The 13,621-nt window shown below is 44.9% G+C and overlaps 1 protein-coding gene across 2 annotated transcripts in view; it reads right to left on the bottom strand.

Annotated features, from left to right (window-relative positions):
- Window positions 1-1,876: 1,876 nt before the first annotated feature.
- Window positions 1,877-13,621, bottom strand: part of gps2 (G protein pathway suppressor 2) — a 46,222-nt gene continuing 34,477 nt past the window's right edge. For both annotated transcript variants that reach the window (XM_043686898.2, XM_087983004.1), the window contains exons 7-11: window positions 12,405-12,573; window positions 11,773-11,859; window positions 11,040-11,119; window positions 7,111-7,194; window positions 1,877-5,682 (exon numbers count right to left, since the gene is read on the bottom strand). In XM_043686898.2, coding sequence (XP_043542833.1) covers window positions 5,599-5,682; window positions 7,111-7,194; window positions 11,040-11,119; window positions 11,773-11,859; window positions 12,405-12,573 — 504 coding nt within the window. In that variant the 3' untranslated portion in view covers window positions 1,877-5,598. The remainder of the gene's footprint in view (window positions 5,683-7,110; window positions 7,195-11,039; window positions 11,120-11,772; window positions 11,860-12,404; window positions 12,574-13,621) is intronic.

Raw genomic sequence — 13,621 nt, 5'->3', positions numbered from 1 at the left:
AACAGACAATAAATGTTTGAAACATATAACAAACGAATAAAAGAAAAATACCTGGATTGGAAGCTGGTGAGTGACAGTCTTAAGGAATAATTGTTTTAGTTTTAAATTAGTAATTAAGTAAACATGAGTCTTTATGTTACAAGAAGCTTCATTGCAGCCTTAATGCAGGAGTATACAAGTCCTTGGAGCACAGTGGTAGTGTCCATACCTCTGCTTCAAGAGGCCCAGGTTCAAATCCCACCTGCTTCAGTACATTTTGGGAAGCCCAGAGCCCTCCGTGGTCTGCCACGTGCTGCGATGTCGTTCAGAGTGTGAACAGGGAGTTGGAGGGTGGGGCTTTCTTCTTCCACTGCATTTTTAACTTGCTACTGTTGGTCTTTCCAAGGAAGGAGCTGATTCGTGACTACTGGTAAAGTTATTCTTGTTTTAACTGTAATAAATACCAAGATGATAGAGCAACTTGGTTATGTGGAACACATATTCCATGGTATGGGTGAAGTCTGTCCCAAACAGGAGGTACCGCCAGCTACACATGTTTGAGCTCTGTGTTGCAGAACTCGAGGCGTGCTGGCTGGTGTTACTGCTAACTATAGAAGGCAGAATACATTTAAGGAGGTGGTCACATAACAGTTTAGAATTGTATAGCCAGAGTAGGAACAGGGGGAACCAAGAGGCAACATGAGAAAACTAGGTAGACCTTAGCAGGGTGCCTTGACTTCATCTTGGTTGCTAAGATAATTTAGGTTGGATGCAGGTAAGGACAATAATTTCTCAGGACAGTGCAGCCATTGCCAAAACGATAGCATCATGGACAGATCAGCTTTATTGGGGTGGGAACAGCATAGGAAGGAAGGGTCCATTAATAGTGATAGGGGATTCCACAGTCTGGGAGTGATTCAGGCATTCCTGCAGCTGTCAGCATGACACCATGTTACTTTTCAATACCAAGGTAAAGAATGTAATAGTATGGCTGCAGGAGCTTCTTCTGGCAGAGGCTATCTCAGCAACTGTGGTCCATCATGGACCTGTGTAGGAATGGAACAAGCTGTGAACAAGCGGCTAGCAAGGAGATTGAAAGGTGAGCTCTCTCAGTTGAAAAGTGTACAGCATAGGAATTTAGTAATAAATGTTGCATATATAAAGCACAAGGAGTATAGTGAATAAAGCAGATAAACTGAAGCACATGTGGCAGTGTGATGCTGTTGCTAAAATGGAAATGTCTTAAAGCAGGTTAGGAAGACAATTGTTGGTCTATTGAAGTTTCAGGGCAGTGGATGTTGAGTCATTGAACATATTCAAGGCTGAGTTTGAGAAATTTTTCATTAATAAGGAAGTCAGGGGGTGAGGGAGGTCTGGGTGTGTGTGTGTGTGTGTGTGTGGCAGGCAGAGAGGAAAATAGAGAATGAAGGCCACAGCCACATCAGACATCTTACTGAGTGGCCCAAGCAGAATCAATGACTCATTGCTGCACCTATGTTCCTATAAAGGAGGATCAAAGTCACGATATAATTACAACATTTACAACATGGATATATGAACAGGAGGAGTTGAGAAGAATATGGGTCAAAAGCTGGCAAATGGGACTATGTCAAATTGGGATGGCTGGTTGTCACGGATGAGTTGGATGAAGGATGTGATTCCCTGCTGTATGATTCCATGACTGAAGGGATCAGAGCACAAGGATCATAATTTGATAATTGAAGCATTGCTGTGCTGGGAGCTAAGACAGGTTGCAGTTGCTGAACAAAGTTAATTTCTGTTGATCTCTTCCTCCAAGTATCCCATCCACAATGATGTTACTGAAACATTAGCCTGACATCAAGCAACGTCAGCTGATAATTGGTTGCAGGCACATCATGTTGAATTTGTCAGTGTGTGAAGATAAGTCGAATTTTATTGCACTTCCTGTAATTTTCAATTCAAAATGTTCTATGCTTCCACAAATTTTAAGAACAGTATATTTTTGGGGGGAAAAGGTGCTGTACTTACATTGACAATCGAATTTACACAATTGACTGTATAGAAATTAACAAGATTTGAGCTCATGTTTCTGTCACATAACAGTCTCCTCCTATCCCCATTTCCCACCAGCAGCACAATACTTCTTCCCTTTATCCAGTTTCAATATATCAACACTATTCCCTGTGGGAGTGAGGCCCACGTTTCTCCTGAACCTCTTGATGAAAACATTCCTCCTGAATTCCCTTTGGGATTTAGTAGCAGCTGACCAATATTGAGGGCTCGAATTCTGGCTTCCACCACAAATGGAAACATCCTCTCTATGCCCAGCCTATCAAACCCCTTCATCATTCTAAAGACCTCCATCATGTCACCCCTCAGTCTTCTCCTCCAGAAAAAGAGTGCCAGTCTGTTCAATCTCTTCTGTCAGGTAGAACTTCATATTTCTAGCAACGTCTACACTGCTTCTTCCAGTATGGAAATTAAAACAGTGCCCAGTGTTGTCAAACACCAAGCTGTTGGACACAACTCAGGAAATTTGGTATTGATTCTCAATTGAGACCAGTTCAGCAAGGCTGAGGACCCAACTCCCAGGCTCCTTCTACATTGGACAAGTTAGTCTTAGATAGATTAATTACAGTGTAGAAAAAACAGGCCCACACCAAGCCACCGAAGCGCAACCCATCCAGACCCATTGCCCTACTCTGCCATTCACACTGACTGTAAGCACAGGGACACTATGTTCATTCTGAAGATACATATTTAATTTCTACAATTCATTCCAAGCAGCGGAACAAAGGTGCAGATTTCAAAACTTTTCTCGGTAGAAAAACAGAGATTTTGTTAAAAGTTACACAGCTAATGTTTCCAAACAGCCTGCTTTCTAAAGGGAGATCATGGCCTCGTATCACTGGACTTTTAATCCGGAGACCAGCTGGGGACCCAGGTTCAAATCCCACCACAGATGGTGGATGTTGAATTCAATAAATATCTGGAACTAAGAATCTAATGGTGACCAACAAACCATTGCTGGAAAAACCTACCCAGTTCACAATGTCCTTTAGGGAAGGAAAGTGCCATCCTTACCTGATCTGGAGTACATGTGTCTCCAGACTCTCAGCAATGTCATTGACTCTTGACTGGCCTCTGGGCAATAAGGCAACAAATGATGGCCCAGCCAGTGATGCCACTCATCCCATGAACGAGTTTAAAAAAAAATTGTAGGTGCAGGTCTCTTCGAAAAATACAGGAAACGTGCATGGGTAAGAGCAAAGCCAGGTAGGTGGGGGGGCCAAATTGCAGATCGCTGAAAATGCAGTTGGACAGATGATGGACCAAATAATCACTTTCGCATTGCAGAATAGGGCGACAGGATCTAACCAGTCACAGGTTCTTATGCTCTGAATCTCTCAGCTCACCAAACAAGCACCACAACCGCTACTTTGATAATAGAATCCCTACAGTGTAGAAACAGGCCATTTGGCCCAATAAGTCCACACCGACTATCCGAACAGAAACCCACCCAGACCAATTCCCCAACCCCTATTACTCTACATTTCCCCTGACTAATGCACCTAACCTACACATCCCTGAACACTATGGGGCAATTTGGCACGGCCAATCCACCCTAACCTACACATCTTTGGATTGTGGGAGGAAACTGAGCACCCAGAGAAAACCCACACAGACACAGGGAGAATGTGCAAACTCCACACAGACAGGCAACTGAGGCTGGAATCCAACCTGGGTCCCTGGCGCTGGGAGGCAGCAGTGCTAACCACTGAGCTACCATGACACCCCCATGTAGCTCACCACCATCTTGCCAAGGGCAACTGGGAACAGACAATAAATGTTTGAAACATATCACGAACGAATAAAAGAAAAAATACCTGGATTGGAAGCTGGTGAGTGACAGTCTTAAGGAATAATTGTTTTAGTTTTAAATTAGTAATTAAGTAAACATTAGTCTTTATGTTACAAGAAGCTTCATTGCAGCCTTAATGCAGGAGTATACAAGTCCTTGTAGCACAGTGGTAGTGTCCATACCTCTGCTTCAAGAGGCCCTGGTTTAAATCCCACCTGCTTCAGTACATTTTGGGAAGCCCAGAGCCCTCCGTGGTCTGCCACGTGCTGCGATGTCGTTCAGAGTGTGAACAGGGAGTTCGAGGGTGGGGCTTTCTTCTTCCACTGCATTTTTAACTTGCTACTGTTGGTCTTTCCAAGGAAGGAGCTGATTCGTGACTACTGGTAAAGTTATTCTTGTTTTAAATCTGGTACAATTACATAGTTACAGGTACAGTCTTGTAATTAAGACGACTAAAATCACTGAATGAGAGAGAGATGCTTCAAAGCGAGCAGAATCCTGCAGTGTTAAAGTTTCCTTCACACATTTCTCCAACTTGCTTAAATACATCCATTTCCTCCATGTGGTCGTCGGGACCGAGAGGGAAACGCCCATGAACGCAAGAGCCGACAGATGAGCGAGTGTGCTTCATGGTCAGAGATATTGTATTTCTATTGAAAATCTCGACTAAGATATGTCCCTCTCACCCATCTACCATCTCAGTTTGATGAAAAAGCTTAGGACTGAATGAAGAGTAGGAGCAGACTCCTTGCTGATGTCCTGATCAATATTTACTCCTCTACTGATGTTTAGTAAGCCATGTCATTACCCAGTCACTTGTCTTATGGTGGGATTTTGCTGTCCAACTTGACTGCACTTTAGAACTCACTCCACTGGTTATGCAGCCCCTCACACAACACTAAGCTGACACAAGACCAATCTGATATCACAGTCTGTCAGTCAGCTGGGGAACGGGGTTACCAGCAAGGTGGGGGGTGGGAGGCTGATGAAAACCCAGCAATCTCCCGAGAGCACTAGTAAAGACCAGATCAGATGCACTAATCCTGCTGACAGGTCCCTTTCATCTCAAAACAGAGAAAGACAAAAGCAGAAAGAGAATTTTAAAGTAATGAGCTGCAGGGAGATGCAGATTAAAGGGATGCAGCACGGGAGGAGCAGAGGGTTTATAACTATCCTTTAGGGAAGGGAATCTGCTGACCTTACCCAGTCTGGCCTTGATGCAACTCCAGAGCCACAGTAACGTACTTGAATCTTAACAGCCCTTTGAAATGGCTCAGCAAACCCTTCAGTCCAAGGTTAATAAGAGATGGACAATAAACACCCACATCCTCAGGGAGAAGAGGACTGCAGAGGATTCCAACAGGGAGGCAAAGAAAGAACCCAAATTATCAGTTACATTTGGCTTCGACCTGGTACATCAAGACAACCACTCCAGCAACATTGGCACGGGTTTTACGGTGGAAAGGGCATCAGCATTCAACCAGACAAGGCGACACAGACAGCCCACGGCCTTGCTCGGCTAGGGCTTCATTGATCACTACAAGCTAAAATCTACCCCCCCCCTCACTTTGTCTTTGTTTAAACACAGGATCTAAATTGAGATAATTTACTTGATACAAATCTGTCACCATTTGTCCGCAGAAGCAATGGCAAATGTTTCACTGTTCACAGTGGCATCTGTCCTGAACGTGGTCCTCTTTCACACAAGCTGAGAAACGTTGTGGGTAAGCCATGTGAGGGTGGGGTCGGACTAAGTGAACCTTCTCAAGCCGATCTTACTGGTGGTAATAACGCTGTCCCTGACTGTGCTGAAGGTAGGCGTGTCGGGGAGCAGGCTGACCTGTTGCTTGGAATCCAGCCTGGCAAAGACACAAGACAACAGCTCAGTCAGTCAGAAACAGTTGTGTAAGAAAGAAGAAAACACATCAACAGTTCGAGACCCACCAATCCCCGCCAGTGCCAGTCTAATGAAACTCTGCTAATCTGCAAATTAACTGCTCTCTCATGAAATGTATACAGTAAAGCTTTCTCTACTTTTTTAAACTGAAATTAAACTGGAAAAAAAGCTCCCTGGACACTGTCCATCAAAAACTCCAAGGCAGAGATAACACTGGGTTAGGTGTAGAGTAAAGATGAGGTGATGCATTTTGCAAGGTCATGTACAGGTGGAAATTATACAGTGAATGGTAGAAACCTTAAGAGTATTGATATGCGGACAGACCTGGTACGCAGGTAGTAAAAAATGGCTTATGGCATGCTTGCTTCGATTGGAAGGGGCACTGGGTGTAAGGATAGACAAGTTATACTTCAGGGGAAAGTGAGGACTGCAGATGCTGGAGATCAGAGTCACATGTGTTGCTGGAAAAACACAGCAGGTCAAGCAGCATCCGAGGAGCAGGGGAACTGACATTTTGGGCAAGAGCCCTTAATCAGGAATAGGCTTGTGCTCCAGCTTTATAAAACTTCAGTTAGGTCACACTTGGAATATTGCGTACAGTTCTGGTCACACTACCAGAAGGATGGCGATGCTTTGGAGAAGGTACAGAAAAGGTTTACCAGGAAGTTGCCTGGCTTGCGGGATTTTAGCGATAAAGGAAGGTTGGATAAACTGGGTTTGTCTTCACTGGAATGCAGGAGATTGAGGGGCAACCTGATAGAAGTTCATAAGATTATGAATGGCATGGATAGGGTGGAAAGTATGAGTCAAATACAAGGGGACACAGGTTCAAGGTGCAAGTGGTGGCAGTTTGGGGGGAATGGGGTGAGGAGGAGGAGTTTAAAAGATATGTACAAGGTAAGATTTTTCACACAAAGAGTGCCTGTAACGATCTGCCAGAGGTGGTGCTGGAAACAGACACACGAACAGTATTCAAGGAGCACCTGGACAAATACATGAATAGGAAGGGAGTAGTGAGTTACAGATCCTGTAAGTAAAGACAGTTTACGTATGGAAGGGCAAAATGTGTCAGCACAGGCTTGGAGGGCCAAAGGGCCTGTCCCTGTGCTGTATTGTTCTTTGTTGTTAAAGCCCCCTCTTGCCTTTTAAACAGAAAGTAAATGTCAGTGTCTCCATTCAACACTCCCAGGCCAGGACAGCACGGGTTTTAAATAAAGTCGTGCTCCCTCGTCACCTAGCCTCAGCTGAGCTCAGGGCTCATTGCACCAGTTCCCTGTTCATGGAACTGTTGAATGCAACCCGTCCAACAAACGAGAGAGAACTGGCCAATAACCACAGCCTCTGTTTTAAGAAAACACAGAAATTCATTCACCGATGGTCAGATACTCACCGGCAGGGTCTGCTGAGGTGGGGTCCCATGTGGGAAGGCCCCAGGTGATGCTGGTCTCTGTGGATGGACATAGGTTAGCCCAGCCTGAGGGACAGGAGAAAACAGCCTCATTAAAATGGCAGCACTGAACCCTCATTCACGCTGTCATTACCTACTACCGCTTTGCGGGAAGCTGTTAGCATTAATAGAGGATGGTTCACAGTGGGTCAAGGGAGAAGTAAGAGTTCTGACACTACCCCCATCTCTCAGAAGCTTAGAGGTTTGGCCCAGCTTCAGCATAAATTGCGCAATCTTCTTGTTCACATTGAACGCACTGCGCTGCTGGTCAAAGTGGGTACGGTATTGCTTTCCCACCTTCCCAGTGTTAGATTAGCCAGAAAACTTCAGCCTTATCCCCAGAAGTGGCTTTGAATCTGAGCTGAGGAACGGAAAGGAGATGGCCTAATGATGACTGAGGGTGGGTTTAACAGTTACGAAAGAACTGGGATGTTACCTCTGCTTCCTGGTCCACTCCTCCCTCCAGCTAAATGCACTCACCAGAGAGGCCAAACTTTCCTCGTTCTGTTGCGGGGCTGGCCGGAGCTCTCCAGGACAGAGAAAGGATGCAATCAAGAGAATGGCCCCTCGATGGCCACAGACCTCACCTGCCCTCCATTCCTCCCTCCTTGGCCAAGCCAGGAATTGGGAGAGGAAAGCAGCGAATTTTGGAAAGAAAAGTTGGAGGTTAGAAAGAGAAGACCCAAGGGCTGACCTGATCGAGGTCTTTAAAATGAAGAAGACAGTTAAGTAGGGTAGACGCAGAAAACTTGTTTACACTTACACGGAAGACTAGAACTTGCTGTTCCTGAAGGCGCTCAACCTCAGTCAGACCGTAATAAATCTGAACAGGAATTCAAGAGAAAGATCTTCACCCAGATAGTGGGGAAATGTGGAGCTTGCTCCCACAGACAGCAGTTGAGGGGAACAGTATTGTCGTGCTGAGGAGGGCAAACATGAGGGAGAAGGAAGATAGGCTGAAAAGGGGGAGTTGAAGAGGGGTTTAGGAAGTTCACGGAGAGAAGAAACACCTGAGCAGAAGGGCCAAAAGGCCTGTGTCTGGGCTGTTAATGTTATAGGCTTTAAAAAAAAAACACTGGGTTTCAATGCTTTGGCCATTGTACCTCAACTATGAATTTCAACAGGAGACCAATCTCTTTCTCAGATGGTCTGTGATCAGTTTTAAAACATTCCAGAACGCTTGGCAGGCCTTGGTAAAGGTTGCTCTTTATGAATGCCCTTGAGATTTGGAGGAGAGGGGCTGGCGGGGTGGGCCACAGGGGACCTTTCTTTGTCTTGCTGGCTCTGGGCAAGGGTCAGCTGGCTTAGGAGATGTTGGGACAGAGGACCTGCAAATAGATAGGGTACATACTTAACAAGAAAAGTCAAAATGTTCGCCTTTGATACACAAAAGCCCATTCAAACCTTTCTGACTATAACATGCAGAAGCTTAGTGCCTCAAATCTCTCAGGGCATCATCCCGCTCCTGCAGACACATGAGCATCCACTCCTCTGAAGTTTAAGCTTGTTTTATCCTCTTGCCATCAGATGAGGTTTGCACTTTCTGAGTAAGAATGAACCCCACAGCAATCACCAGAAATATCAGCATTCCATGCCTGTGCTTAGCTGGACACTCACTCCACACATATACGTACAGCACAGGAACAGACCCATTGGCCTACAACCATGGTCTAACCCGTCCATGCTGACCAGATATCCCAACCCAATCTAGTCCCACCTGCCAGCACCCGGCCCATATCCCTCCAAACCCTTCCTATGCATATACCCATCCAAATGCCTCTTAAATGTTGCAATTATCTTGCATATTCACATGCTTAACTAAAAGACTTGTATCTGCCTCCACCACCACCCATTGCCAGACACCTACTACTCTGTAAAAAACAAACTTGCCCCTCACATCTCCTTTGAACTTTCCCCTTCTCACCTTAAAGATGCATTCTGCCCAGTATCAGACATTTCAAAACTGAAAGAACTGCGGACGCCGTAGAGCAGAAACAAAAACAGCAACTTCTGGAAAAGCTCAGCAGGTCTAGCAGCATCTGTGAAGAGAAACCAGAGTTAACCTTTGAGGTCTGAGGAAGGGTTGTCGGACCCTAAGCATTAACTCCGATTTCTCTCCACAGATGCTGCTAGACCTGCTGAGCTTTTCCAGAAATTGCTGTTTTTGTTACTAACCACACCTCCTATATTCACTTTATTTTATATAAATGACAAAAAACCGTGGACCCAGCACCAATCCTTGCGCCACACCACGGTCACAGGCCGCCACTCTGAAAAGCAACATTCCACTATCACACGTGGGCTCCTACCTTCAAGTCAATGTTATTCAAATGGTCAGTTCTCCCTGTATTCATTGTGATCTAACCTTGCTAACCAGTCTACTGGATGGAATCTTGTCAAATGTCTTACTGAAGTCCATACAGATAACATATACCACTCTGCCCTCATCAATCCTCTTAGTCACTTCCTCAAAAACTCAAATTAGTGAGGCACAATCTCCCACACACAAAGTCATGTTGACTACCCCCACTCAGTCCCTGCCTTTCCAAATACATGTCAATCCCGTCCCTCAGAATCTCCTCCAACAACCTGCCCATCACTGATGTCACACTCACTAGTCCATAGTTCTCTGGCTTTCCCTTACCACCTTACTTAAACAATGGCACCAGTCTTCTGGCACCTTACCCACGGCTATCAATCATACAAGTAAGTCAGCAAGGGGCCCAGCAATCACTTCCCTAGCTTCCAACAAATTCTCGGATACACCTGATTTGGTCCCAGGACTTTATCCACCTTTCATTAGAGAGAAGGTTGAGAGGTGGCTTAATTGAGACATATAAGATAATCAGAGGGTTAGACAGGGTGGACAGTGACAGTCCTTTTCCTCAGACAGTGATGGCTAGCACAAGTAGGCATAGCTTTAAATTGAGGGGTGATAAATATTGGACAGATGCCAGAGGTAGTTTCTTTACTCAGAGTAGTAGAGGTGTGAAATGGCCTGCCTGCAAATAGTAGCAAACGCACCAACTTTAAGGGCATTTTAATGGTCATTGGATAGACATACGGATGAGAATGGAATAGTGTAGGATAGATGGGCTTCAGATTGGTTCCACAGGTCGATGCAACAGAGGGCCGAAGGGCCGGTACTGTGCTGGAATGTTCTATGTTCTAAACCATTTTAAGCACTTCCTCTGCAAAATGGATACTTTTCAAGATATGGCTATTTATTTCCCCACGTTGTCTAGCTTCCACATCCTTCTCCACAGAATTACTGATGCAAAATACTCATTTAATATCTCATTCATCTCTTATCCTTATTCAAGTTGGCTTACCCACCAGAAGTGTAAATCATTTTCCTGATCCTGGGTTACTGTCACAGCCTTGCCCAAAACTACCTCAGCACTGGGATCAACTGAGATCTCAGCAAAGCCTGTGAAATTATCTGCTCAGAACACTTCTCTCGCACCCGGGCAATAGTTGCTGTCTTTACACAAAGGACAATCGAGGCAAGACCAGACAATGACTGCAAATGGTCAGTCAATATAGCAGCAAGGATGAAAGTTAAAAACGTAGAGCTGGGACTAAAACAGTCATGAATTCCTATCATATGGGGTGACAGACATAGGATGCTTGGCTCCATTCGGATTGGGTACAGCAGACTGAATGGAAGGAGTTTTGGTCCGTTGGGATGGCCCACAATGGGAGCAACCAGGAAGGGGTTTGTGTACAATGCGAGTAAACGGGAAGAGGTTTGGTCCTTTGGGATTCTGATAGACAGGTAGTTTGCCCCAAGGAACTCAAGTTGAATTGCTTGTTTGAACCCGACTGGTTGAGAACAGTGGAGTGAGAATGCAGCCAACAGGACTACGTACTGAATCAGTGAATCCAGATTGTTGGTTTGCATGTTCCAGCTGTTTCTGCAATGGAATCGCCGTACTCGGGGGAATGAAGCCTGTAATGAAAACAAAGGGAGATATAGATGAGAACCTGGAAAAACGATCAACAAGTGGAAAGGTCACCACTCCCTAACTGCGCTTAAAGATCAGCAAGGGTCAAACCAACCAGATAAACAGTGCCCTCAGTTCTTTTAACTAAGCAAGGGGCTCGATTAATCACCCTAATTTTCTTGGTATGTTCATACATGTGCACACACATTTAAAATGTAGTTACTGATGCAGTGCCAGAAATGCAGCAGCAAATCTATGCACAGCACGACGCTACAAACACCAACATGACAAATAGCCAAAGAATCGATAGTGATGTTAATTGCTAAGATAGATATCGCCCAAGATGTCTGAGAAAGCTCCCTCAGGTGCTTTTCTTTGCTCACAAAAGAGGGCATATATGGAGTTTCAAATGAAAACATGTGCTGCACTCCCTCACAATCTGGACTTGGTGGATTATGTGCGCAAGTCTCTGCGATAGATTCTGAACAGCGTCCCTATGTTCCACAGTTACCAGGCTGAATTTTGATTCCTCCACTTGGTCAAATATCTAGCAGTCCAGAGCCACTACTGCCATCACCTCATGCCAATAGGGAAGGCACCAGAAATACTTAAAAGGTTAACATGAGCTTCTGGCCCTCTCCCAATCAGCCATCCTTACCTTGCTGAGGTGTAAAATGCCCGTGGACAGCGTAGGCCGTTTGCTGATGTGGGAGGTATGCAGACATTGCCTGGAAAGCAGATGGACCTGGTAAAAGAACACAAGAGAATCATTAATAACAACTTGCATTCAGAGCACGTTTAACACAGATACACATCTCAGAGGATTATTTAGCAAATAAAATCCGATGCTTAATCACAAGGAGACATTAGAACATAAACTTCAGGAAAGATGCATTATCAAGAAAGAGTAGTTGAGGGAGAAAATTCCAAAGCTGAGTGTTTTATTCCATAAAAGCCAGGAGGTAAGGAGTAAAACTGGAGTCAATGTTCCCACAATTTTAATTTATTTACAGGTTTATACATTTCAAGCATACATCTTCAAAAGCAGCAACCAAAATTTAGTCTGTATTTCTCACAGAATCGAATTGCTGCCCAATTCATGTCCGTAATAAATACATAATGAATGTTTCTGGCTCAGGTAACTGAAGATCTCCCGATTAAAACCCATTTAGACATCTTCTTAATCCACCCAATGACCACGATAGTCTTCCATCAGTCTACAGACCAAGTTCACTCTGGGTTCTGGTGTCTGAGCTGATGGTGACACTCCTAGATTCAACCTGGACTCACCTCGAAGCTGCTGGCTGCTGGCATAGGTGACAGCCTGGCCTGGACCATAAGGTGCTCCATGTTGGGGCTGGCTCACTGGGTAACTGCTATGTCCTGGCTGACCAGACTGGTACTGAGCATGGTCTGGCTGAGCAGCTGTGAATCCAGCCTGTGCAGTGAATGCACGACTCTGTGAACAAAATGGAAGAGACATTGAGAGGTGGCTCCCGGGCAGATGGAGAGAGAAATCTGGGAGGAGGTCTAGAATAATCTGGTATGGGGTGTGGAATAGGAGATAGGAGAGAGATCGCCAAGGAAGGGCACAAATGAGACAGAGGACATGCACCTGGGATGTCAACGGGGAGAGTGTGGTCCAGGCCCTAGAAAGCAAACGAGAGTGACTAAAGGTGAAAGGGACTGCGCAAGGTAAGGAAGCAGAATGGGCATACGCTACAAGATACACAGTGAGACAGTAATACACCAACAAAGGAAGCGACATAGAGAAGGAGAGAGACCATGGGACAGAAGAGAGGAAATGAGGGTTATGGTTGGGTTCGGGTTCCTTTTCCAATTCAGTTCTTATTATATCAAGGTGCTGACTAGGTATCTGACTTGATGAAGAACAGCCTGTTTCCCACACAAGTTCAACATATAAAAGATTACGGAGTAGGACGGAGAACACGTTGCAGAGGCCATATTAGAACATTGGGCTAATGTTCTGTGAATCTCCCTATGGTAGATAGTGAAATGTGACTTCAAAAAATACCTAGGGTAAAAAGCTATCCTCGACCATTGTCGATTGCAATAAAAAAAATTTGGTTCTCTAATCCACTTCAGTGAAGGAAATCTGCATTGTACATGGTCCGACTCCAGTCGCACAGCAATGTGACTGACTCTTAACTGTCCTCTGTACAATTAGAGATAAGCAAGAAATGTTACACCCATATTCCATGAACAAAAACAAAAAAGTGGCCTGATAAGAAAAGGCTGTTGGATAAAGAAGGGTAGTAACAGAAGCCTGGATGGAATTATTTACAGTTAGAGTACTTTTTGCTTCCTCAAAAAACCCAAACTCTTCAGATCCAATAAATTGCCATTGAGATGGAACAAAGAACAGAGAGAACAGGACCACCAGCCCTGTACTGATTATTGTGCCCAAACCAAACTAAAAAACAAACCTTTTGCCCTCATTCGGTCCATATCCCTCTATTCCCAGCCTATTCATGTAACCATCCAGA

The sequence above is a fragment of the Chiloscyllium plagiosum genome, unplaced genomic scaffold, assembly GCF_037043375.1.
Source record: "Chiloscyllium plagiosum isolate Xiang-an unplaced genomic scaffold, Cpla_swu_hap1 HiC_scaffold_44, whole genome shotgun sequence".
NCBI lineage: Eukaryota > Metazoa > Chordata > Chondrichthyes > Orectolobiformes > Hemiscylliidae > Chiloscyllium > Chiloscyllium plagiosum.
The sequence above is the reverse complement of the archived record's forward strand: the minus strand, read 5'-3'. Positions and strand labels throughout refer to the sequence as shown.